General features: G+C 42.3%; 2 protein-coding genes across 5 annotated transcripts in view; both read right to left on the reverse strand.

Annotated features, from left to right (window-relative positions):
* The window catches only part of TMEM217B (transmembrane protein 217B), a 33,049-nt gene extending 5,826 nt beyond the window's left edge, over nt 1-27,223 (reverse strand). Inside the window, exon 1 of one of the 2 annotated variants that reach the window (XM_054698754.1) lies at nt 27,185-27,223. The gene's annotated coding sequence lies outside the window, so the exon portion shown is untranslated. Of the gene's footprint in view, nt 1-27,114; nt 27,155-27,184 lie in introns of those variants that run through there. The other variant, XM_054698753.1, reaches the window with a different exon arrangement.
* On the reverse strand, nt 946-27,223 carry TMEM217 (transmembrane protein 217). 3 transcript variants are annotated; one of them, XM_054698752.1, is made up of 2 exons: nt 27,185-27,223; nt 946-1,725 (listed from the first exon to the last, which is right to left on the reverse strand). In XM_054698752.1, the coding sequence occupies exon 2, from the start codon at nt 1,712-1,714 to the stop codon at nt 1,142-1,144; it is 573 nt and encodes a 190-aa protein (XP_054554727.1). In that variant the 5' UTR covers nt 1,715-1,725; nt 27,185-27,223; the 3' UTR covers nt 946-1,141. The 3 variants fall into 3 exon arrangements, with proteins under 3 accessions (XP_054554727.1, XP_054554726.1, XP_037376780.1); XM_054698751.1 differs by lacking the exon at nt 27,185-27,223 and adding an exon at nt 27,119-27,146; XM_037520883.2 differs by lacking the exon at nt 27,185-27,223 and adding an exon at nt 27,115-27,145.
* Nucleotides 27,224-27,273: the final 50 nt, after the last annotated feature.

Below are 27,273 nucleotides of genomic sequence, written 5' to 3' on the forward strand. Positions count from 1 at the left end.
TTTGTTTCCATCCTACCTTAAAGAGCTCCTGACATTTTTCTGACCCTGGAGGCAAAGTATAGTTCACTGCTCTGTGATAATGTGTAATCTCATACTGTCTTCCATGGTTGGCTAATTGATTCATTAACAGTAATTTAATTTCTTCTTTAAAAGGCAAAATCCTCAAGGCCTTATATCTTTTTTTAAAAGATTTATTTATTTTTATACAAGAACCGGGATACAGGCCAGATGCGCGGGAGGGTGAGAGGATTCACCAGAGACAGAGCAGGGAGCAGAACAGGCAGACTGAAGAAATACATTGCTGAGGGGAGCAGCGGGCAAGACAGGAGAAGTCTCCTGCACCATGTGGGATTCTCGCCGGCCGGCCGGGGTCAAACCCGTGCTACAGAGGCTGCGGACAGCTTCACAGTGCAGTGCTCAACCGCCTGCGCAACCAGGGAGGCCCAGGCCTTATATCTTATATATTTTTTTGTATCCTACAGTGTCCAGCACAATTTTAAGAAATACCTTTAGATTAACCAAGTACCTTTTGTGTTCCTTGACAAATTTGAAGGAGGGGAGATTCAAGACAGAAATTGAAGAATATTTTTTTTCTACTTTTATTCTTGTACTTATCTGGAATACAGCATAGAGGACTGTATTCCCAACCCTATAGGGGGGTGGGAAACTATAGCACAGAGCCACTCAACACATCAAAAGTATCCTCTGAGCTACAAATATCTGAGGAAATAAAGATATAGTAGCTCGATTTCAGATTTCTGAGCTACAAATATCTGAGGTGTAAATACAGATTTGCCTGCACCAGAATTAACTAAGTGGGCTGTGGGGTGAAGGCTGATGAAGACATACCAAGTTTCATTCCCTTGCCCTCTTCATTTTCACCAACAACGTGGTATTGACCCGAAAAGGAAAGAAGAACTCAAGGAGTGACTGATAAATAACAGTCTTTTAATTAAACCCCTCTGTTAGTAGGACGTTCCAGTCGTGATTACAGTTACATTTTTTTCCACATTCCCTTGAAAGGAGGGCCAGAGGGTCTGTAGCAGCTGAGCATCTCAGCAAATGTGGGAAAGGAAAGAACTGACAAGAGAACTTCAGAGAGATGCCTCTCAGGGGAGATGAAAGGCCCAAACATTATTCATTAATGGTGGAGAGGAAAGTTGATTTTCTTTGTTTTCCAATGTGAGAACTCTCCATTGACCATAGAAACACGTCTGTTGTAGGAAAGTATGCTGCCCTGGCTTTTGATTTTGTAGATTGTGTAGGCTTCGTTGATGACAAAGAATATCCAGAAACAGTGTAGGAATACACGTGACACCAAGCCAAACCAGCGTATGATTCTGACCTCTGCAATGTCAGAGTCTCTGTTAGTAAGGATTTGTATTACAATGTTGACAGTTTCATAAACAGGGATCCAGATGATGTAGAGCAGCAAGCCCCTGTAGAATTGGGCATACACTGAGTACAGGAGGAAGCAGCTGATGAGGATGGTGATTACAGACAGAAAGAAGACAATTTTCCAACTCCAGCAGATGATGAGCTTATTTATCATGTTGCTTATACTCTTGGCCCATAGGTCATTTTCCTCACAATTGTCATTTCTTAAGAATTTCCGTTCAAAGATGAGGTACATTTGGGTGGCCATGATGGTAAAGACCCCTGATAACACGGTGCCCATTCTGGAAGTCATCCCACACCAGTGCTTCTGTTTCATACTGAGACCTCCTGTGAAAACAAACAATATGAGGGGGGATTCTCGTTCCAGTCAACGTGGTAAATTACCAGGCTGTCCTTCCCCCAATTCACTCTGTAGAAATGATAGAAATATGGAAACCAGGAAATAATGGCTTCGGAAAGACAGATTTTTCAAAGTTGACTGAAGGTAGGAGTGGGCAGTCTGGGGCAGTGAGCAGATAATTTTGAGAAGGATTCTCAGCCTTGGTTTCACATGAGAATCACAGAAAGTACTTATGCTCACACCCCACTCTGGGTCAATGAGTAGGACCCAGACAATGTTTTCCAAAACTTCCTACTGATTTTCCTTTTTTAAAAATAGATTTATTTATTTATGCATACAAGAACTGGGGTACAGGTCTCATACCCATGGGGAGGTATGAGAGGATTCACAAGAGACAGAGTGGGGAGCAGAACAGGCAGATTGACTGAAATACACTGCTGAGGGGAGCAGTGGGCGAGGCAGGAGAGGTGTGCTGTGCCATGTAGTTTAGCTTCCTGTCTGGTGGTCGAACTTTTGCTGCGGGTGGCTGTGCATAGCTTCAAAGTGCTGAGACTTAGCCCCTTGTGTCACCAGGGAGGCCCTGGTTTTCATATGTAGCCAGTATTGGAAAACCCTGAGTGGAAAAATGTGTTTTAAATTTATGTTCTTACCTCTCCTAGCACTGTCTTGGCAATCATTCTTGCCCCTTGCTAGAGTGAAAATTAGCTGTATTTGTGCAGCCTTCATACAGGTATCTCAGGAGAAAAATCAGTCCAGCAGAATAGACCCATTAGGGTGAGGAGTTCATGAGAATGAGTGGACACTTGTTTTACTATACACTAAAGCTTAAGGAATACAGTGAAAGGTATACATTAAGGGAAATATAGAACCTTAAGACAGAAGAAACTTTTAATAGAAAAGTAAAAGCAATAAGGGCTAAGTGTTCTCCTTGGGAAGTTGGGAGGCAACTAATCAACAATAAGAATAATAAAAAAGCAGGAGAAAGAAAGTAAATAAAAAAGCAGAAATAAAAGAAAAGGAAATAAAGATATAGTAGCTCGATTTCAGATTGGTTAGGTTATTTGGTTAGGTTATCCAGCATTTTTCATTATTTTTAGTAGCAAGTTGGTCAGGAACTGGGAGAGCTAAGCAAGCATAGAAGTCAGTTTTTCTCTGGGGGGAGTGTCTATTTGGAAAAGTTTGAATTTCATCATGAGAGTTTTTTAGGGTAAAGGAAGGAAGTCAAAATTTGGGGCTCATTAGGGTGGGGCGTCTACTAGAGGGACTTTGTATTTGCTGTGGTCTTCCAAAGATCCATGATTAGAGAAAAGTGAGTCAGAAGTAAACCTGTCCCCATATCTTTCTTCCAAGAGACATGGGGAAGCTGATTTATTAGTACCCTGAATATATGGGGAGAAAACTCTCCTTGAGACATTGTAATCATAGCTAACCTTTCTGTGGATTTGTAGTTGAAATTACATCAAGTAGTTAAAATGCTTTTAAGTAATAAATCTAGTTTAAACTAATTCCCAATGGGTCTCTAAGTTCTTGGCAAAAGCAAACTCAAATTCCTCCTAGAGGAACACATCTTTGTGCTAGCCCTTGAAGAATCTCCACCAGTAATTTTTCAGTGACTCGAACACAGTAAAAAGTAATCAAGCATGGGGTCTCCCCGGTGGCACAGTGGTTGAGCACTGAGTTGCGAAGCTGCCTGCAGCCTCTGCAGCGCCGGTTCGTCCCCAGCTGCCTGGCTAGGGTCCCACATGGCGCAGGAGACCTCTCCTGCTGCCCGCTGCTTCCCTCGGCAGTGTGTTTCCTCATTCTGCCTGTTCTGCTCCCCGCTCTGGCTCTGGTGAATCCTCTCACCCTCCCGCGCTTCTGACTGTACCTAGTGTTTGTATAAATAAATAAATAAATCTTTTAAAAAAAAAGTAATCAAGCACATTGGGAACAAGGCATTGTAAGAACCATCAAATACAATAGCAGAAACAATTGCAACAGCATCAGTTATGATTACTACATTATGATTACTACAATTTTTGCATTAATTTTAATGTCATTTTTAACATTGGCAAACTATATATAACATTACATTTACATTTTTTTTTTAAGATTTATTTATTTATTCATACAAGCACTGGGTACAGTCAGAAGCGCGGGAGGGTGAGAGAATTCACCAGAGCCAGAGGGGGAACGGAACAGGCAGACTGACGAAATACACTGCCGAGGGGAGCAGCAGGCACGGCAGGAAAGGTCTGCACGCCATGTGGGACCGTTGCCGGCAGCCAGGGATTGAACCGGTGCTGCAGAGGATGCGGGCAACTTCGCAACCCAGTGCTCAACTGCTGCGCCACCAGGGGAGGCCCCATATTTACATCTTAAGTGTATAATTCAATAGTGTTAACTATATATTGTTGATAACCAAAATCTAGAACTTTTCAATTTGCAAAACTGAAACTCTATACCCATTAAAACATAATTTCCTATGACCCCTCCACCCCTAACTTCTGGGGACCACTATTTTGCTTCCTATCTCTATGAATTTTACTACTCTAGATATATCATATATCTGGAGATCACATCCAGAGTAGTAAAGTAGAATAATACTGAATTTGTCTTTTTGTGACTTGCTTATTTCACTTAGCATAATGTCTTTGATGTTCTATGTTGTAGAATGTGTCAGAATTTCCTTTGATTATTATATTTAAATAAGTAAAAGTAATATTGAAATATATGCAGAAACCAAAAAACAGAGAAAATAATCTGGCAAATTTGAAAGAGAACCAAATAGAATTTTCAGAGATAAAAAACTCAATACCTGAAATTAGAAATTTAGTGGACATATTTAGTAGCACACTGGACAAAGAGGAAATGATAATTAGTTAACAAGAGATAAGTCGGGAGAAATTATCCAGAATGTAGTGCAGAGAGATGAAAAGATGGAAAATATGGATGAGAAGAAGTTATAATAAGATATCTTGACTCAGAAAGAGAGAAAGAATGAGCTGAGGATTTGCATGCTGGAAGAAAAATATCAAACCACAGAATCAAAAAATATGATATTAAAAGGATAAATAAAAAGAAGTCTGTACCTAGACTTGTGGTATTAAAACTTTTGAACAACAAATATTAAAAGAAAATCTCAAAAAAAAAAAAAGAAAATCTCAAAAGTGACTGAGCGTTTTTTATTCAAAAGAACAAGAGTTAGGCTTCAAAAGGAAACCAAAATCTAGTGGAATTATAAGCATCTTGAGATAAAATAACTGCCAGTCTATGACTTTACACCTAGCTAAAATATTTTTCAAGATTGAGAGTACACAATATAGCCTTGTTATGAAACTTAAAACAACTAAATTAAATAATATATTGTTTGGTTTATATTTATTTATTTTATTTTCAATTTTTTTAAAAAAAGATTTATTTATTTATGCATACAGAGCTGGGGTACAGGCTAGAGATGCAGAGGGTGAGAGGATTCACCAGAGGGGGGGGGGGGACAGAACAGGCAGATTGACCAAAGTACATTGCTGCAGGGAGCAGCAGGCAAGTCAGGAGAGGTCTGCTACACCATGTGGGTTGCTCCCTGGAGGGCCAGGGATCGAACTCGTGCTGCAGAGGCTGTGGATTGCTTCATAGTGCAGTGCTTAACTCCTTGCACCACCAGGGAGGCCCTTACATATATTTAGATAAAACTTTATTTAAAAGGTAAGGGAGGGCCTCCCCGGTGGCACAGCGGTTGAGCGCTGGGTTGCAAAGCTGCCTGCAGCCTCTGCAGTGCCGGTTCGATCCCCGGCTGCTCCCCAGCCACTGGAGGAGGGTCCCACATGGTGCGCAGACCTCTCCTGCCGCCCGCTGCTCCCCTCAGCAGTGTACTTCGGTCCTTCTGCCTGCTCTGCTCCCTGCTCTGGCTCTGGTGAATTCTCTCACCCTCCTGCGCTTCTGACTGTACCCAGTGCTTGTATAAATAAATAAATAAATCTTTTAAAAAAAACTTTTAAAAAAATAAATAAATAAAAAATAAAAGGTAAGGGAATAAACTCCTAAGAATCTACCTCAGCTGGCCAGGGAGCAACCCACATGGCGCAGCAGACCTCTGTCCTGTTTCGCCCGCTGCTCCCCTCAGCAGTGTATTTCAGTCAGTCTGCGTGTTCTGTTCCCCACTCTGTCTCTGGTGAATCAAATAAATCTTAAAAAAAAAATTGATCTTTGACCCAGAATGGGAAGCACTTGCTGAATATGGTAAACACAGATCACTGTTAATCACTTATTATCCCTGATAATAAGGGATGTTGAACATTTTTTCATATGCCTGTTGGCCATTTGCATTTCCTCTTTGGAGAAATGTCTTTTAAGTTCTTCTGCCCATTTCTTGACTGGATTGTTTACTTTTTTTGTTGTTGAGTAGTGTGAATTCTTTGTATATCTTTGTGACCAATGCCTTATCAGTTGTATGGAGTGCAAAGATTTTTTTCCCAATCAGTAGGGTGTCTCTTTGTTTTGGTTAATGTCTCTTTTGCTGGACAGAAGTTATTCAGTTTAATATAATCCAGGTGTTTATCTTTTCCTTGACTTTCTTTGCTTTGGTGATGAGTCTTTAAATGTTTTTGAGATGTATGTCTTGTAGTGTTTTACCTATATTTTCTTCTATATATTTTATGGTTTCAGGTCTTATGTCCAGTTCTTTGATCTGTTTTGAGTTGATTTTTGTGGACAGTGAGAGGTAGTGGTCTAGTTTCATTTTTGTGCATGTGGTGATCCAGTTTTCCCAGCACCATTTATTGAACAAACTGTCTGTGTTCCATTGCATATTCTTTGCTCCCTTATCAAAGATCAGTTGTCCATATAAGTGTGGCTTTATTTCTGGGCTCTTTATTCGGTTCCATTGGTCTGTGTCTGTTCTTGTTCCAATACCAAACTGTTTTAATTATTATGGCTTTGTAGTGTAGCTTGAAGTTTGGGAGTATGATACCTCTTTTCTCTACTTATGATAATCATCTTAATGACACTAATAGAGACACTAGTGTTAGAGAAATTAACTTTGCCTAAGTTTGTACATCTGGCAATACCAGGCTCTGAACTCACATATGTCTCCAAAACCATTTTTTAAAAAAGATTTATTTATGCATACAAGAACTGGGGTACAGGCCAGAGGCACGGAGTGAGAGGATTCACCAGAGACAGAGTGGGGAGCAGAATAGGCAGACTGACTGAAGTATACTGCTGAGGGGAGCAGCAGGTGAGACAGGAGAGGTCTGCTGTGCCATGTGGGTCAGCTCCCTGGCCGGGGATCGAACTCATGCTGCACTGACTGCAGGGAGAGCTTCATAGTGCTGAGACTTAACCCCTGGCACCACCAGGGAGGCTCTCCAAAACCAGTTTTGGCAATCAACCTACTTGTGTCTTGTCTGCCTCAGAGACTTGTGAACTCACTCAACCCAGACACACTAAATGAAAGGTACCAGGTGGATTTAATTTCTAGTACTGCTCTTTAAATTGCTGACTCTTCAGTTGGTTGGTAGTTTTCTATTGCTACTATTACAAACAAATTACCACAAACTGTGTTAAAAGTCACATTTTTTTAGATGACTGGATCAAGAAGATGTGGTACATATACACAATGGAATATTACTCAGCTATCAAAAGGATAAACTCATGCAATTTGCAGCAACATGGATGGAGCTGGAAGGGAGCATGCTCAGCGAAATAAGCGGGAAAGAAAAAAAAATACCGGATGGTCTCACTCATAGCAGGAATTTAGAAAACCTAAATAAGGGACCAGGAAAAATACTAATTATAATAAAGTAAAAATCAAAATCAACAAGCAACTATAAACCAGAATCACTCTATGGGGGTTGGGGGGTGAGAAGGGAGTAGAATCAAAACAAGGAGGGTGGGAATTGAATGGGGACTATAATCAAGATGAAAATGCATACATTGTACAAAAATGAAAAATGATGTAAAAAATATATAAAATCAAAAATTAAAAAATCACATTTTTATTATCTTATAGATCTGTATGTCAGGAGTCCAGATTGCCTCAAGATTCAAGTGGTTCCTTTGCTTCAGGTTTCACATGGCAGAAATCAAGTTGTCACTGGCTGGTCGGGTTCTTATTGGGGAAAATTCCATTTCCAAGTTCTTTCAGTTATTGGTGAATTCACTTCCTTGCAGTTGAAGGACTCATGTCCCTGTTTCCTTGATGGATGTCACTTGGGGGCTGCCCTTTGCTCCACTCCTTGCTTGTGGGCTCTCAGCCAGCAATGCTGCACCAAATCCTCAAGTTCAGACTCTCTCTCACTTCTGCTATATCTCTTCTGGCTTTAACTGAAAAAAGTTCTCTTCTTTTATGGGCTCATGGAATTACATTGGGTTCACCTGGGTAACCTGGGATAATCTCTTTATCTTTGTTTTTTTAAAGATTTTTTAAAAGATTTATTTATTTATGCATACAAGAACAGGGATTCAGGCCAGAGGTGCAGGGGTGGGAGAATTCACCAGAGACAGAGTGGGGAGCAGAACAGGTGGAATGACTGAAATACACTGCTAAGGGGAGCAGCGGGCGAGACAGGAGAGGTCTGCTGTGCCATGTGGGTCAGTTTCCTGGCCAGGGATCAAACTAGTACTGCAGTGGCTCAGATTGCTTCATAGTCTGAGAATTATTCCCTTTCGCCACTAGGGAGGCCCATAATCTCTTTATCTTTAGATCTTAATTACATCTTCAAAATCCTGTTTGCCATATTCACAATTGGGATATCAGGGACAAAGGTCAGAGGGGACATATATGGGCTGAATCATGTGCCCCTTCCCATATTTATATATTGGAGTCTTAACCCCCTCAGCCTTGTGCTATAAAGAGGCAATTTAACAGAAAATTAGGTCACTCATGTGAGCTCTAATCTACTCTATCTGGTGTCCTTATAAGCAGAGGAGATTAGGATATTTCATACACACATGAAGACTTACAGAGAAGATGACCATCTACAAGCCAAGGAGTGAGGTCTCGAAGGAAACCTACCTGCTGACCTCTTGACCTCAGACTTTTACCTTCCATTTGCGAAAAAATAAATATTTGCTGTGTAAGCCACTCAGCATGTGGTATTGTATTATGTGAGCCTTAGGAAACTAATACCACAATTTTGCTTCCCACAGTCATGAATGACCCTTGAATATTTCTTTAGACGTGGGTAAATTGCCTATCTACAATTGGGCTGTTCTCTTACAAATATTAGGTGAATTTTTTAATGAAAAGGTATTTTAACAATGAGTTTTCTTTCAAATGAAAACAACCTAACAATACAATGATTTTTTAAAGTTAGGCTATGGTATTGAGCCAAATCACTCAAGAACTCTTAAATCACTGTCAGCAAACTCCATTTAACTTTTAAGAAGTCAAAACAAAACTCAAGCTCTCTGAGTGTTCTATTGTTAATACATTTCCCCCACCCCCAATTTATAGAGAAAAGTTTCTGGGAAGTGAAGTTGCTGTGCTTTTGGATTTTTTCTAACCTCTTCCAGACCATTACTCCTCTTCAAACCATGCATCAGCTTTTAAAAAAAAATTGTTATTTATATTTGCATAGAAGAACTGGGGTGTAAGCCAGAGTTATGGGGGAGGGGTGAGAGGAGTCATCAGAGACAGAGTAGGGAGCAGAACAGATATACTGAAATATACTGCTGAAGGGAGCAGTGGGTGAGACAGGAGAGGTCTGTTGCACCTTATGTGGCTTTGCTCCCTGACTGGGGATTGAACTCAAGCCCCAACGGTGATAGTGCTGAGACTTAACCCCTAGGCCATCAGGGCAGTTTGTAACTTTTTAAAAAAAGATTTATTAATTTATGCATACAAGAGCTGGGGTACAGGCCAGAGATGGGGGGGCGGTGAGAGGATTCACCAGAGACAGAGTGGGGAGCAGAACAGGCAGATTGACTGAAGTACACTGCTGAGGGGAGCAGTGGGCGAGTCAGGAGAGATTCTGATGCGCCTTGTGGGTTGCTCCCTGGCTGGCTGGGGATTGAACTTGTGCTGCAGAGGCTGCAGATTGCTTCATAGTGTGGTGCTTAACCCCTTGTGCCACCAGAGCAGGCAGAAGGACCGAAGTATACTGCTGAGGAGAGCAGCGGGCGGCAGGAGGGGTCTGCGTGCCTTGTGGGACCCTCCTCCTCCGGTGGCCAGGGAGCAGCCCGGGATCGAATCGGCGCTGCAGAGGCTGCGGGCAGCTTCGCAACCCAATGCTCAACCGCTGCGCCACCTGGGAGGCCCAGCTTAATGTTGTTTGTGATGAAGAATTTACACAGGGCACATACAGGATGATTTGTCACTGCTCATGATTATTGGGGGCCACTCCCAGAAGTCTTATTCATTCACTCATATGTCTGCCTGTTGGGGGCCTCTAATCATCTCCATATTGGCCTTTCCATGTGATCTCTTTATATGGGCTCCTTTACAGCCTGCTGACTGGATCTTCCCACAGTGAATGTCCCCCACAAAGTGAGAAAGACCAGTGAAAGTGTGTAATTTGAGATGAAGAGGTTAATAGGAGGGGAAACGGAATAATTTCCAATTCCCAACCTCAGAATCCGACAGTATGGCTTCTACTGCAATCTAGTCTTTTCCTTTTTTTTTTTTTAAGTTGAGGTATAATTGACATATATTAGTTTCTGGTGTACACCATAACGATTCCTATATTTGTGAGCATTATAAAAAGATCACCATAATAAATTTAGTTAGTATCTGTCACCATATATAGTCACAGAAGTTTTTTTTTTTTTTAAAGATTTATTTATATATGCAAATAAGAACTGGGGTACAGGCCAGAGGTGTCAGGGGTGAGAGAATTCACCAGAGACAGAATGGAGAATAGAACAGGCTGATTGACTGAAATACACTGCTAAGGGGAGCAGTGGGTGAGTCAGGAGAGGTCTGCTGTGCCATGAGGGTCACCTCCCTGCCTGGGGATCGAACTCATGCTGCAGTGGCTGCAGATAGCTTCATAGTGTTGTGCTTAAGCCCTTGTGCCACCAGGGAGGCCCAGTCACGGATTTTTTTTTCTTGTGAAAAGGACTCTGAAGCTCTATTCTCTTAGCAACTTTCAAATATGCAGTACTTAATATTATTTACTAGAGTGCTCTTTATTCTAGACACTAAACTGTGCAATTACATCCCCAAGATGCACTCTGTCCTTCTGAGTCACCAAGACTGGTCTATATTCAAGGGGAGGGGAATTGGAGCCTACTTTTGTGGTCAGTGTTAAAGAATGTGCCAAGGTACAGGGCACTCTGGTTATCCTAGTGGTCAGGCTCCAAGTTTCCACATTTGCCAGGTTGCCCAAGGAAGCAATAATGATCATAACAAGGAAACATTCACCAATGAACTGACATTCTCCACCTCCCTGCTCTGCCTTCCCCACATTCCTCTCAGCTGAAACTAAAGGCTCTCTGTGCACACTAAACCCATCAAATCAAAGTCTTTATTGGTCTGCCTCTCTCTGGTAGCCGAATGTAAATAATGGACAACCTAAGGCAAAGCATTAGCAAAGCAAAATGGCAAGTCAAACAGAAGAAGCAGGATCTCACACAACCTTTTAAAAGGAGGTAGGAAAACTGCTCAAGTCACAAGCATACCTACTAACGAACACAGATCTGACATAGTGAGACAAGTTAATGACCGGAAAAGAGAAAATCGATAAGAATGTAACAGGTACTTGAATAAGAATGGTTTGAGGATGACTAAACTGTTTCATATTTACACTCTGGGGTGTTAAGTGATTGTCAAAATAAATGTCTGTAGCAAAACACAAAATCAATGAATCTAAGCAATGTAATAGTGAAAATACCAAAGGAAATATACAGTTAAAACAACTATAGACACACAAACACGTGCACAAACACACAATATTAGGACTACATGTAGCTACATGAGGACTATAAAACTGTATAGGAAAACCACATAAGGAAAGTAAAGGAACCAAAAAAAAAATTTACAAGAAAGTAAAGGAGGGGCCTCCCTGGTGGCACAGCGGTTGAGCGCTGGGTTGCGAAGCTGGTCGCAGCCTCTGTAGCACAGGTTCGATCCCCGGCCACCAGGCGAGGGTCCCACATGGCACGCAGACCTCTCCTGCCACCCACTGCTCCCCTCAGCAGTGTATTTCGTCAGTCTGCCTGTTCTGCTCCCCGCTCTGACTCTGGTGAATTCTCTCACCCTCCTGTGCTTCTGACTGTACCCAGTGCTTATATAAATAAATAAATAAATAAATAAATAAATAAATAAATAAATAAATAAATAAATAAATCTTAAAAAAAAAAGAAAGTAAAGGAATGATGAATTTAGGATTCTGGATGATTATCACCTGACCTAGGCAAGGTAGATAATATAGTCAGATTTGAATTACTGACAAATTCCTTATTTTATTTTATTGAAGGGTTGGAGGGAATCTATAAAATTATTTTTTTAAATATTTATTCATGCATACAAGAACTGGGGTATAGGCCAGAGGTGCAAGGGGTGAGAGGATTCACCAGAGACAGAGTGGGGAACAGAACAGGCAGACTGACTGAAATACACTGCTGAGGGGAGCAGCGGGCGAGACAGGAGAGGTCTGCTGTGCCATGTGGGTAGCTCCCTGGCTGGCCAGGGATCGAACTCATGCTGCAGTGGCTGCGGACAGCTTCACAATGCTATGCTTAATCCCTTGCACCACCAGGGAGGCCCCAAATTATTAAAACTATTATTTTTTTTCAATTCTTCAATATTTAATTTATATTTTAGATATTCAAAACAACAGAAAACTTGAAATTCCAGAATCTTGAAAGCCATGTGAAATGGCTCACACAAAGGATTATGATCAATCTAATTGTGAGCAGATGAAGTAAAATTAAAATACTAAAATAAAGCAAGAATAATAACAGCCTTTACCTTATAAAGTTTCTGTGAGATTAAATGCGGCAATATATTTAGTACACTCAGAACAGTGCCTGGAACACAGCAAGCACTATACTATGTAAAAATATTTGCTGTTTTTATTTTTATTTCATGCCAAGGGGCAACTATGTATTAAGCAGCAGGCACCACTAGCTTCCTTCCTCTTTTTTTTACAAACTACTTAGTTCAAGATGGTAATGAACATAGATACAGGCAAAATATTTGCTTTCCAAGATATTTGTTTGCATCAAGGGTGTGCATGGGACATAGTTCTAGCAAATAGCATGTAAGCAGAAGTCATTGGAGAGCTCTAGGAAGACTTGCTTTTCCTGATAGATGAGGTAATGTGACTGGCACCAACGCTACATTCTCTTAATTTTAATGTGGTGTGCTGGAGCCTCAGCAACTATTTTGTTACTATGAGACAACAGGCATGAAGACGGAAGCTTATATGTTGACAATGTCAATGCCAAGAGTCTTTTGCATTTTACTGATTATTCTGTAAAAGCTGAATATTCTTATAAGCTGAATATTCTAAAGCTGAACATTCTTATAAGTGTTGATGTATGCTTTTAAAATCTCTTTAAACATTCTGAGACCTCTAAGGTTAGGGGGTGGGGAGAGGGACAAGGAGATGTCTACAAGGGATGGTGGTGGGGAAATATTTTTTTAAAAAGCCTAAGAATTAAAAAAAAAAAAAAAAAAAAAAAAAAGAATGATTCCAGATGACTGGGAAGAATTTCTAGGAAGATCTAGTAGGAAAAAAATAGAAAAAACATAATCTTAGCCTTGAGAGTGGTCCTTTGAATTAAATTCATTTAACCAAAAGAAAAAAAAATATTAAATCTATGTTTAAGTAAGCCTAAAAAAGTATCTTGATAAGTAGAAAATAAAAATTCAAAGTGAGAAAACATTGAGCATAATTTAATTAATAGTATTTTTCTCTCCATGGTACCTAAAACAACTGTGTATCTTGAAGCTGATGGCATCTTAGATTATTATGGTAAGAACTTCATAGTTTTCTAACAGGGTGGTCCCCAAGAAAAGGGGAAGTTCCAGATTCCCAAAGGAGGGTAGAGCTGAGCAGGGAGAGGAGAAGCAGCAGAGGAGACTGGGGAAGGGAGGAAGCAGGATGGAGCCAGAAAGAGATCTGGAGGAGGCGCATGGAGCAGAGAGACATGTGAAGAAGCTGCGCTTGCCTTTTGGTGGTGGACTGGGCGACACAGATGTGGATGAGAGAACCGTGGAGAGGTGGCAATGGCAGCTTTTATCTTGGTTTTGATTTTGTTCTTTTCTTCCCAAACTTGTTTGGCTATTTCTGAGCCTTTTCTATGGGTCCCCGCAGGAAGGTACTTTAGAATCATCGCAAGCTTTTGGGCCTTTCTCTGGGCCAATCCCATTTAGGTGGACTTTTACCCACAAGGGGACGGGTAACTTTGGGTGCTTGGCTTAGAAACTATATTCTTTGTCTTTCCTGTATTGTTTACTAATTGCATTAAAGTTCCTTTCCATTAAGGGTCTTATATATTTTGTCTTGATGCAGTGGATGGCAGAACCTATTTACAGTGGGCAGGTTTGGGGGTTCTGGGGTCCCACTCCCTGCCCTGTAAGTTTCATTTTCTTTCTATGATCCCAGTAGAAAGTGTTGCTATCAGCTTCTTTCTGCTGGATCTCTTGCATCATTGCATCAGGGAAGGAAACTAACCATGACATTATGCATACTGTAAGACTTTTACAGCCTACGGCACCTCTGTCAGCTAAGAGTACATTTGGCTGCAGGGAACAGAGGCTCCTCCAACAACAGGTTAAACAGAGATTTATCTTCTTTCCCAGAGCAAAAGGTCTGGCAGTGGCAGCCCAGCATTTGGGTACTGGCCTCTGAGAACATCTAGATGACTAAGAAAAGGTAGAATAGAAAACTGGGGTTTTGGTTTTGTTTTAACCCTGTAAGTATGTTTGACTATCCCCCCCCTCAACTATTGTATTCAGTTATCTATTGCTCTGTAACAAATTAGCTCAAACCTTAGAAGCTTATGAGATAACATTTATTATCTCATAGTTACTGTGAGTCAGGAATCTGGGAGTGACTTAGCTGGAAGGTTCTGGCTCAGAGTGTCACATAAGGTTACAGTCACTGTGGGCCTCGGGAGGCTATGCGCCAGGAGCAACGCCTTGACTACACTTACTCACACAGTTGTGGGCAGAAAGCCTCAATGTTTTGGTGACTGCTAGCAGAGACTTTGTTTCCTCACCTCCTGGATCTGTCTAAATGTTGCCTGAGTGTCCTCACAAGATGGCAGCTGACTCCCCTCAGTACAAGTGGAAAGAGAGAGAAAGGAAGGGCGTGAGGGAGGGGGCAACAAAGAGAGAGCGAGAGCACAATAACAAAATGGAAGCTGCATTTTTAAAAAAGATTATTTATGCATACAAGAGCTGGGGTGCAGGCCAGAGGTGTGGGGCGTGACAGGATTCATCAAAGACAGAGTGGGGAGCAGAACAGGTGGATTGACTGAAATACACTGCTGAGGGGAGTGGCGGGTACAAACAAGAGAAGTCTGCTGCGCCACGTGGGTCAACTCCCTGGCCTGGGATCAAACTCAGGTCACAGTGGCTGGTGTTAGCTCGATAGCGCTGTGTCTTTAACCCCTGTACCTCCAGGGAGGCCTGGAAGCTGCATTTTTTTAAAAAGATTTATTTATTTATACAAGCACTGGGTACAGTCAGAAGTGTGGGAGGGTTGAGAGAATTCACCAGAGCCAGAGCCGGGAACAGAACAGGCAGACCGACGAAATACACTGCTGAGGGGAGTAGTGGGTGCGGCAAGAGAGGTCTGTTGCACCATGTGGGACCCTCGCTGGTGGCCGGGGTCCGAACCAGCGCTGCAGAGGCTGCGGGCAGCTTTGCAGCCCAGCGCTCAACTGCTGTGCCACCAGGGGAGGCTTTGGAAGCTGCATTTTTATAACTTTTATAAACTAGCCTCAGGAATGACATCCATCATTTCAGCTGCATTTGATTGGTCATACACATAAAGGGAATTTTGGGGAGGGGGCTTCACAAGGGTGTAAATCAACAGGAGGTGGGGTTATTGAGGGCCAACTTGGAGGCCAGCTACCACAATTATGTATATATGTATATGTTTGTGTGTACTTTGAAAACATGAAGTTAATTTCAAACAAGAAAATAATTACAAAAGCACTAGATTAAAAACAAAACACCAGATGGTTGTTATTAATTCAGTTCCACCAAAAATACATTGCACACCTATATGAGCATATAGTTGCCATCATTTGCTATTATTTTAAAATTCTTTCCTATTTTCATTTATTCTTTCCATTTCACCTATGTGAAGAGTCTTATTTAAACTTTTGCCTCTTATTTATTGAGCACATCTATGGTTGCATATTTTGAAAGTATTTTTAGTCAGTTTTATTGCTCATTTTACAAGTTATTTAAGTTCTTTACCTACTACATTCTTGTATTAGGATGCTAGTAATTCCCCCCCCAGTTTGTGTGAGTTCCTTATATAGTAAATATATTATTTTTTGCCAAGAAAAAAAAAAAAGGAAAGAGCAGAAGTGGCTGTCTTGGAGATGGAGAGTACTGAGTTGCTGAGTTGTGGGAAGCAAGCAAGAACTCCCAAGGGATGTCTGGGTACTGTACCTGGGGAGGAACTGGGCCCCACTTACAAGGAACTGTCCCTGAACCAAACCTGTGTTAGGCCCCTCTGGGTCCTCTTTTGGTTTGTGCCCCAAGCTTGAGTTCTATCCTTGGTCTAGTTCTAGCAAGAATCCTGAGTTGAGTGAAATCCTCCACTCCTGATTACCTTAAGCAGGATGTTTTGATGTTTCTTTGTAGTAATCTTTTATTCACTGACCTCCACCCTGCTACTTAACTACAAATTTCCACTTGTTCTTCTATGTGGCATCGGGCCTGGTTTCTCTCCCCAACTATGAGGCCTACATTGCTGTCTTGAATAACGTCTTCCTTACAGTCTTTAACAAGTGTTATGAATAATTTTTTCTCTAACTACTGCCCCCACCCATAATCAGGATAGATACCTGCAATTCATGGGGAGGGGAGAGGGTGAGGGTGGCTCAGAGCAAGAGCTAGTAGGCTTCAAGATTTCCATTCCAAGTCCAGGGCTCGGGGACTTCCATGACACTGTCACACATGGCATCACCATGGTGGCCACTGGTAAGAGGCTGGCCCTGCACCAGCAAGTTTCTCTGCTACATTCTACACCTGGATTCTGCAGTGTCCCTGAGAGCCAGAGGAGACCCCATGATGAGAGATTGGATTTTCTTCTAGCACGGCAATATCAGAGCAATTTAACTAGATTTTCAAAGATGGAAATAGATATTTTGTGTCTATATGAGCTCTAGTTCTTTTTTTTTTTTTAAGATTTATTTATTTATTTGTTTGTTTATTTGTTTGTTTATTTATACAAGCACTGGGTACAGTCAGAAGCGTGGGAGGGTGAGAGAATTCACCAGAGCTAGAGCGGGGAGCAGAACAGACAGACGGACGAAACACACTGCTAAGAGGAGCAGTGGGCACGGCAGGAGAGGTCTGTTGCACCATGTGGGACTCTCGCCAGTGATTGAACCGGCTCTGCAGAGGCTGCAGGCAGCTTCGCAGGCCAGCACTCAACCGCTGTGCCGCTGGGGAGGCCTGAGCTTGAGTTCTTAGAGACACATCTACATTTTCTTGTAAAATGTCCACTAACTTCACAAAAAAAAGCTACTGAGATAACTTAGGATCTCTTACTCCCTTTTCCTTGGCTTCATTTATCACAGTATGATTGTGCACCACAGCTGGACACTCCAATACAAGAAATGGCTTTTATTATTTTATCTTTTTAAAATAACATAAAAATCTGACTCAGCCCTCTTCCCCAAGGAAATAGAGAGAAATTCTCTCGACCCATTATTTTCCTTATTTCCCCTTCCCCCTCCTAGCCCTCTCCCCCCATTTCTTGCTGGAGTTGCATAGGACTTCCAAGTTCAACCAATCTTGGAATCTCAGGAAAGGGCTCTGGACTTCAGACCAGTGTGGTCATCGTGAGAGCTCATTGAGCCCCCTGCTCACAGCCCTGAAACTGTGACAGAGAACACAGTCTTCAGCCCCAGTCAGTGCAGCCAACGCGTGGTATATAAAATCCTCATGATCTCACTCTGGTCCAACTTTCTTTTTTTTTTTTTTAAGATTTGTTTATTTATGCTTACAAGAACTGGGGCACAGACCAGAGGTGTGGAGGGTGAGGGGATTCACCAGAGACAGAGTGGGGAACAGAACAGGCAGGCTGACTGAAATACACTGCTGAGGGGAGCAGCAGGTGAGACAGGAGAGGTCTGCTGCTCCACGTGGGTAGCTCCCTGGCGGGATGGAACTCATGCTGCAGAGGCTGCGGATAGCTTCATAGCGCTGTGCTTAATCCCTTGTGCCACCAGGGAGGCCCTGGTCCAACTTTCTAACACATTTCTTCTCTTCTCACTTCTTCAAGCATATTTTCTTCCCATGTCCACCTTCATTACCCCTTCTCTTCCCTCAAGGTCATCTGAATCCTCAAAAAAGGGTCAGGTATGCATTTGTATTCTCTTGGCTTTTCTTTTGTCATCATAGCTGATTTCCACAGCTCTTCACACCAGCATCTCAAGCAGGAGTATCCCAATAAGCTCTCTTCCACTTTAATAGGAAGGAAACCATTTTTCAGAAGTCTTCTCCTAGCTCATTGGTCAGGGCTGGGACACATGGCCACCCACAGCTGCAGAGAGGCTGGGGAGGCTGGACAGGATTGCCATAACTGGTTTAGACACATCATTATTATTTATGTCCAGACCAGGAACATAGCTGCCCTACTCTTCCAAAAAATGAATCCTCTTAACAAGGAAGAAGGAAGGATGCGGCTAATAAAATATATCACAGAGCTCTTGTTCTATTAAGTATCCTTTTTTCTCCATTAACATGGCAGAAACTACAATGATTCCATGATTTTCCCTTTCTTTCAAAGAAACAGAATTTTTATATATACTCGTCATTGACCAAAGTCAGGTTTACCTTTCCTAGTCTCCCTTGCAGCTGTGTGTGGCCATGTGACCAAATTTCTAAAATATATTGAAAGGGGAACAAACGACTGAGACCACCAGGTATTAATAAAATCATGTTTTCCCCTTCCCTTATTCCTCTGTTTGAAATATGGATGTAGTGAGGACACGTCTTGGACCAAATGGCAAGGACATGATGAAGCACAGAAAGAAGAGGCCGCGGCCCCAAAGATTTCACAGTACAGAGCTGCCACTCCAGCTTGGGCTTCTGCATGAAGACACTGTAACGGTGCATCAGATTCAAAGCACTATTATTTTGCAGCTGCACTTATATTCCAATAAATATAACTGCCTCCTATCCTCTGCCTGTAAACATGGTAATGTCTTTCCCTCTTCAAATAATCTTCCCTTTACCCTTATTTCTCTCTAATTTGCATTCAGTCTTTCTAGATATTCAAGCAAGTTGTTGAGCAAGTGATGTGGAACCAAGTATAAGTATTCAGCCATTGTTTTGTCATTTTGTGTGTAACTGCCATTTTAGAATTTCAGGTCTTGCTGTCCCAGGAAAAGATTGCATTCCAGAGTTCGACCCCCACCCCACTCTAGTCTTATCTCAGTCGGCTAGCCACAGCCGAGCCGAGCAATTCAGGCCACTAATAGGGTGAAACTAGCCATAAAATAGAGCTGCATCTTGATGTGACCAATCAGCTCAAAAACTGAAACTGTGCACCCACCGTTGTTAGGAAATGCACCTGTGTAACCAATGAATGTTTGCCAACATGATTTAATTTTTAGAGATCTGCTTGTAACCCTATATAAGATCCCTGCTCCCTTTGTTCAGGGCTCCCGACCTCCACCGTTACATCAGTGTGTGTCATGGGCCCGGACTCTAGCCCGTAATAAACTCCTTTATGTTCTTGCGGCGGCTGTCTGTGTGTCCTTGGGAGCTGCACTGGTCGACGCTGGGCACAACAAGTGACACATCCTGACCCTTATCTAACTAAAGCAGAAAAGACCGCACTCCTAGACTTGCGAGGGGGCTAGAGAACCACATGTATGAGCTACCTGTTGCCACACAGTGCCACATGCACCACCACAAAACCTCACTACCAATAACAGAGAATAGTATTTAGTTCACAAGTCTGTGGGGATCCGCTTATCTGGGCCTGGGCTGACCTCAACGTGGACTCATGGGAGAGTCTGAGTTAACTCTTGGTTGGCTAGACAGTCCTGTTCATTTTGGCTGAGCTCCTACTTACGTCAACCGAGGGAAGATCTAGGATGGCCTCAGCTGGGACAACTTAGGGAGGCTTGGCCTAGTGCCACATCTCTCTCATCAACACCAGACTAGCCTAGGCCTGTTCTAATGGCAATGGCATCAGAACTCTCAGTGGACAGCCCTGAGAGTGTTGGAGTCTGAATGTTTGTGCCGCCCCGCCTAAATTCAAATGTTGAGAATTTAATGCCCAACTTGACAGCATCGGAAGGTGGGCCCTATGGGAAGTGACTAGGTCATAGGGTAGAACCCTTATGAATGAGTGTCATGACCTTATAAAAAGATACCCCAGAGAAATACCCTGTTCCCACTACCACAAGAGGAGGCTGCAAGAAGTTGGCAGCTTACAGCCCAAGAGGGCTTTTGCCAAGACCCAATCACACTATCACACTGGCAACCTGATCTTGGATCTCCAGCCTCTCAAACTGTGAGAAATAAATTTCTGTGGTTTATAAGCACCCAGCTGGTGGTATTTTGTCATAGCAACCCAAAAGGCCTAAGACACAGAGCAAGTGCAACCACACAAGTGCTTTTCAAGCCTCTGTGTAATGTTTGCTAACATCCATTGACCAAAGCAAGTCACAAGGTCAAGTCACTCAGAAGAGAAAGGTCTGACAAGGTAATGTGGATGCTGCCAGAGGTGAAGCATTGGAGCCTCTAAGGCAATCAGCCTGCTGTACCATGCACAGGGATTTTACACAGGGTGGGTGCCAGCATCACACCACAGAGCTGGGCCACGGATGATACTATTCAATCACCAAAGATCCTGAGAGATCTTCTAGTACCAGACCCTGGGTTTGCTGCCCCAACTGGCACTGTCCACCTATGGAATGGATTCCCTTCTGCTTCTGCTCCTTTCTATCACAAATTCCAACTGATTCAAAATCTGAGCTTGGCAGACTGTATCAGAAACATGCACATGACTTATTTCACAAAGCAGCATGGCAAAGTGAGTAGCTGGGATCTTCAGCTTCAACACTGTGAGGTGGGCTCTGCTGCAGTTTCATAGAATGGAAATTTCTTCATATGTGGGAAAGAGGCTTGTATCACTGGCAGCAAAAAATCCAAACAGACTCACAAGAATGAGGAGAAGTAAAAGGAGGAGGAAGGGAGAGAGAAGGAGGAGGAGGGAAAGAGGAGGAGAAGGAATATTCTAGCTTCTTACTCTCTTCAGTTCTGGAAAGAGTCCTCCTAGCTCACCTGTCTTTGTACTTCTCTTCCATTTCACTTCTTCAGTTATCAGTTATTACCACTATGATGCAAAATCCAGTGGTTTACAACCACAAACATCCATTTTTCTCCCTCTTACTTCAGGCTGCTGGGTTTGGTTCAGGGTTCACTTTGGGTTTTGTGCGCTCCAGGGGCCCCTTATCCTCCTGGAATCAGTAGCGCCCTCCCCAGGGTCCCACCTTCTCATGGTAAAAGGAGTGCAAGGGCCTCCCTGGAGGCGCAAGGGGTTAAGTCTCAGCACTATGAAGCTATAGGAAGCCACTGCAACAGGAGTTTGATTCCCACCTGGCACAGCAGACCTCTCCTGTCTCACCCGCTGCTCCCCTCAGCAGTGTATTTCAGTCAGTCTGCCTGTTCTGCTCCCCACGCTGTCTCTGGTGAATCATCTCACCCTACACACCTGCCTGTACCCCAGTTCTTGTATGCACAAATAAATAAATATTAAAGAAATAAAATAAAATAGTAGAGGGTAGTGGAGGTCATTTAATGGTTGGATATGTGACTAAAGTCACAGGCAAATTACAATGCAAAGCTGGTCATGTCGTGCTCCCCATTAAAGTTTCAATGAATGTCTCATTGCCTAGAGGAAAAGGGAACACAATCCTTAGATATCATTAGAAGTCTTTCATGCTAGGACCCTTCTCGAAAATCTCAGATCACTGCACCCCATTCTTTATACTCTTTGTTCTTACCACATAATGCTTATGTTTTATTTTAGTTTTGGATTCTCCCAGAAGTTGATCCTGAGTGCAAGTACATTTGTTTTATATATACTTTGTGTGTGAGGGATTTTTAGCATCCCATGAAAAAAACCTAAACAGTTGATAAACTATAGTTTGAAAGTGACTGCACTAGAGAAAATTTTGCACATGATAATGGGTAAAAGAATGTTAACTGAGCACTATTCAAAATAAAAATAATTGGAGACAAGTGAGGAAGAGTCACATCATGAAACAGTGTATTGCATTTAAGAAGAATAAATGAAAACTCCATGCATCAACAGAATGCTGAGTGGAAAAAGCCAGTTGCTGAAGCATATGTCCAGTGTGATGCTATTTATAAAGTTTCAAAACATGGAAAACATGTTTATGGATATGCACATATGTAGTGAGAGTCTACAACATGCATGAGATGCTAACACAGACCCAGGATCCTGGTAGCCACTGCAAAGAGGGAGGGGGGAACAAGAGCCAGAAAGGGCAGAGAGGAGACTTGAATTGTATCTTAAGGGTTATTTGTTTCTTAGTCTTATTCTTATATATCCTTTACTGTTTATTGCAGGGGTTGGCAAACTACCCATGAATCACATCTAGTGTGCTTTGTTTGTATGGCCTGTGAGCTAAGCGTGATTTTTACATTTTTTTTGTGTTTTCTTTGGCAGCACATATACTAAAACGAGAAGGATACAGAGCTAAGAATAATTTCTACATTTTAAATTGTTTTTAAAAGACAGAATGATCTTTCATAACCTGTAAAAAATAACATAAAATTCAAATTTTTGTGTCCACAATTAAAGTTGTATAGGAATACAGTCATGCTAGTTTATTTTCATATTGTCTACACTTTCATGTCACAGCGGCACAGTCAAATAGTTACAACAGAGTTCAAGCAGACCCCAAAGCTGAAAATATTCACAATCTGGCCTTTTATAGAAAAGTTTTCCCATATTAAAATGGTAGCATTAAAGAAAAAAATTCCAGAAATAAAAAGATGTATAATTGTGCCATCTGACAAAATTTGCTTAATTTTTCCATGTTTTCTTCCAGTGTTGGACAAAACCCATCAGGCAAAGATATTTACATTCTGCCTTTTTCCCTGCTGTACAACATTTCATAGACTTCTTTGATGTGCTGTGTGCATTCAAATTTGCACATTTTAATAGCACAGCATGATTCAAGTTTACAAACCACACATCAAAATTTGTATAACTAACTCCTCATGTTTAAATCTTTATATTCTCTTCACTTTCCCCCTATTTATTTTTGGTTTAAAAGGCAAAGGACATCCCTATACACATAGCTTTCTTTCTTCCCTCTCCCCACTTTGATTTGTTTTCTCGAAAACAAATTCCCAGGAAAGAAATTCCTAGTCTTCTCTCCACCTCCCCCCCCAAACTGACCATGCTATCTTCCTTTTTACTCCAGTAGCCTCTTGCTTCTTTAGTCTTTCTGCTTATCCCTTGGCTTTCTCTAACACATCTAACCTCTCTCATTTGGCTCTTCCTAGGGCTGTTAGGTACTGAAAACACTGTCTTGCTCTTAGATCCCTGCCTGACCTCACCACCCCTTTGGTGGCCAGACATTCTCCTGCGCATTCTGAGGGTTGCTTCTTGTTCTAAATTTCTTAACCTTCCCCTCCGCACAGGGTTGATTGCACTCCCTTGCTGCAATTCAAGTCTGCCAGTGATGCCTTTGTATGCAAGTCCAAAGGCTTTTTCTTGATTTTTATCTTTCCCAAGGAGCTCCTGCTCTGAAATGACCTGCCTACGCCTTCAGACTGTCTCTTTCTTTTCCTGCCCTTCTCTACTCTGAACTTATCTCTTCCATAGAATTTTTCCTAAGGACTGAGGTCTGCCTACCTCTTTTGAGTCCATATTTCATCCATGCACAGCTCATTCCCCTAACTCAAATTTGCCCCAATCTAAGTTGTTTTACTCTCCTTTGAATGAAGATGAAATTAAGGAGGGAAGAGTGAAAACTCACTAACTGACAATATGGCAAGTCTCCACTTAAAGTCTCAAAATAACCAAGCCCTTGAGATAAATTCAAGAATCACAGAGTATACTATGCTAGTAACACGATTTATAAGGATGGATTCATAGGTCAGCAGCATCCATGTGACCTGGAAACTTGTTTGGAATGCAGAATCACAGGCTAGAGCTTTTGAACTAGACTTATTGTATTAGAATCTAGTTTGTTTTGTTTAAAGATTTATTTATTTATGCATACAAGAGCTGGGGTACAGACCAGAGATTGTGGGAGGTGAGAGGATTCACCAGAGACAGAGTGGGGAACAGAACAGGCAGACTGTCTGAAATACACTGCTGAGGGAAGCAGCGGGTGAGGCAGGAGAGGTCTGCTTCGCCATGTGGGTTGTTCTCTGGCTGCCCAGGGATCGCCATGTGGGTTGCTCTCTGCTGCAGAGGCTGCAGATTGCTTCATAGCATGGTGCTTACCCGCTTGTGCCACCAGGGAGGCCCTAGAATCTAGTTTTTAATGCGGTTTCCAGGTGATTCACATGTACACTAAAGTATGAGAAGCACTGCTAGTGGACCAGTGAGTGCCTTGAGTTCCTCCATCTAAAGTGCTCCAAGGCTCCCACGGGAATCTCAAACCAATGATTTTCATCCCTAGTTGGGTGACCTGGCCAGCACAGCTATTGCCCCTGTGATGGAAAAGGTTGATTTGCCTGAGCTCCTGGCTAGGTGGGCAGGTTCTGTCCCTCATCATTCTAGGTATAGGTACATCCCTCTGAAGCTGCAAAAAGGTTTCAAGAGAACAATCTTTCCTAAGAGGGGAAGACTGTTCTTCAACCAAGTGCATAGGCAGGGTCATAGGTTTCTGGATGAAGTGGAGATATCCTACTAAAGATTAGGAAACATGGCGTCTATAATCTTTTCCAACAACAAAAAATATGTATAAATAACATACAACCGAGAAAAAAGAATGGTCTGTATTCTACATTCTCTCACTTGGTAAATACACCAAGCCCTATTCTAAATGTGGAGGATCCAGCAGAGACCAAAACAGACAAAATCCTGGCCTTAGTGGACTTAACATTTTAAGGATGAAGATGGACAACAAACAAATACATCACATGGCAGGTAGTGATAGTGCTTTAAAGAATAATAGAGTGGTGGAGTCTACCGTTTAAGATGGTTGGTCAGGGAAGGCCTCCCCAAGGTAAAGACATTTGGGAATATACTTGAATGAAATAAGAGAGCAGGTCTTCTAGATACTTGGGAAAAGAGAATTCTAAGCAGAGGAAATAGCTAATGTAGCAAAAAAGTGAATAAGGGTGGAGCAGATTAACCAAGGAAGAGAGTAAAATGTGATGAGGCTGGAGACCTGAGTAGAAGCAAATCATGTGGTCTGTAGGAGCCCAGACTTTATGCCAAGTGTGATGGGTTACCATGTGGGGAATAAACTCTAAGGGGGCAAGAGTGGAAGTGGGGAAGCCTAGTAGGAGGCTGTTGTAAGAATGTGGTTGGTTTAGATTTGAGTGGTCATGGTGGTGCTGGTGAGAAAGAATAATAGGGTTTCTCTGGTCTGAACAATGCTAGCAGCAACCCCTGGGAATTTAGCATTTCATAAACCATTAAGAAGGAGAAACATTTAGACACATTTCTAGGCACACAAATTATACTCTGCTTTCCACATGGTGAAATGTCAAGTCAATAGCAAGCAACTCCTGGAACATTTCTAAAGTGATGTGAGAAGGTTGGGAAATGGCAGGTGACTTGCTACTTGTACAAGTGTAAGGCAACTCACATGGAGGAGACAGTTCAGATAATACCTTTAAGATAATGAACTCTGAACTACTGGTTGCCACCAAGGGATGGGCTCTAGAAGTCGCTGGTGATTATTCTTTCAAGACATTTGCCCTTATGAAGTCCAAAATGCCAGCAAAAGTGCTGGCTATCCAGAATAAAGATAAAACATCAGCTTCAACAAAACCTCAGGAAACCCTTCTTGGTGTTCAATGTGCAGTGCTGGTCACTTTGGCTGAAGAAAAGAAGAACCAAGAAGCCAAAAGAAGAAAGGCAGCTAAAATGATGAAAAGGATAGAGGGATTTTTGTTTGATAGATTAAATGCCCATAAAGGTGACTTAGTCAAGATAAGATGAAAGCCTACAAAAGCACAAAAGATTCAAAGAAAGTAAAAATAGCCACTTTCATACAACTGCATGATCATGAAATTAGGGGACAAAAGAAGCTTGAAGATGGGGGCAATGTCTATGTAGGAAGAGGTCATTGGAGGGCACGTAAAAGAAGGTCGTTCTTTAAATGGGGCTCCTTAACTATTCTTCAATACGGGGAAAGAAATGTGGTAGCAGTAAACAGGAGGAGGTGTGGGGACAACCAGTGTAATTCGTTCTTTGTTGGGACAAAAATTACTCTTGAGGTGTTTGAAATGCTTGAGTCCCCTCCCTGCCCCTACCTCCTCTGCCCACCCTCGCCACCCCCCTAACCCCCCAGTCGTTGTGGTATACAACCAGGGCAACTCAAAATAAGCAAAGCACACCAAGACATTCAAAGAGCTCAAAAATGCTAACATTAAATTTCATTCTTAATCTAAATCAGACTGAAAGTAAATTCAAGGGTGAAAGGTTTATAATAAATGAATAAGGGACACTAAGGATGTTTGGGGATACAATCCTCAATTTCTGAAACTCATGCCGTGGTTACATACTTTTTCCTTGCAAGAATCTTACCCGGTAGCTTGAATAGGATGGATAAATAAAATTTCCTTAACACTGTCACCATCAGCGTTCTTACTGTCAGAACAACAGTTACTGGTCGAAACTTGAGATAAGAGTATTTAATTTTCGCCCACAGCACAAGTCCTATTATAGTTTTCAATTAACAGAGAACAGGGAGACTCAGCAACTAACTGTCACTCAAGTGTTGAACTGTTAGCAACCCTGGGCTATCGGATCCATGTTGATCTTGCTTCACAAATTTTTAAAGTCGGGGTCCAAGAAGAACGGGGAAGGCGAAAGGATAATACTAGTGTCACTGAGTTGGAAGATGTTAAAAATGGGCCCTTATTTTTAAGTCAAAGATTTGTGTATACGAATCCATGTGCATCCTCTTTCCAAAAATATACTAGATTCAGGAACCCGACACCCGCCTCCATCCCCCACCCCGCCCCTCGCCCCCAAAGAAAACAGTACCCGCTCCTTCCAACAGGTCCCTTTTTTTTTCACCTGCCTCTCTCCCCTCCCGGGAGTAGGAACTTTCAGCCCCGCCTCTGCGATCGCCCAAGCTCCGCCTTACCGGTCTACCTGTGTGCCCTGCCCCTGACGTGACCGTTCGGCTTCAGCGGCCTGCAGGATTCTGGCTCCTGATTGGTCCGTCCAACCACA

Source organism: Talpa occidentalis, unplaced genomic scaffold (genome assembly GCF_014898055.3).
Source record: "Talpa occidentalis isolate TD23 unplaced genomic scaffold, MPIMG_talOcc4v2.1 talOcc4.2, whole genome shotgun sequence".
Taxonomy (NCBI): domain Eukaryota; kingdom Metazoa; phylum Chordata; class Mammalia; order Eulipotyphla; family Talpidae; genus Talpa; species Talpa occidentalis.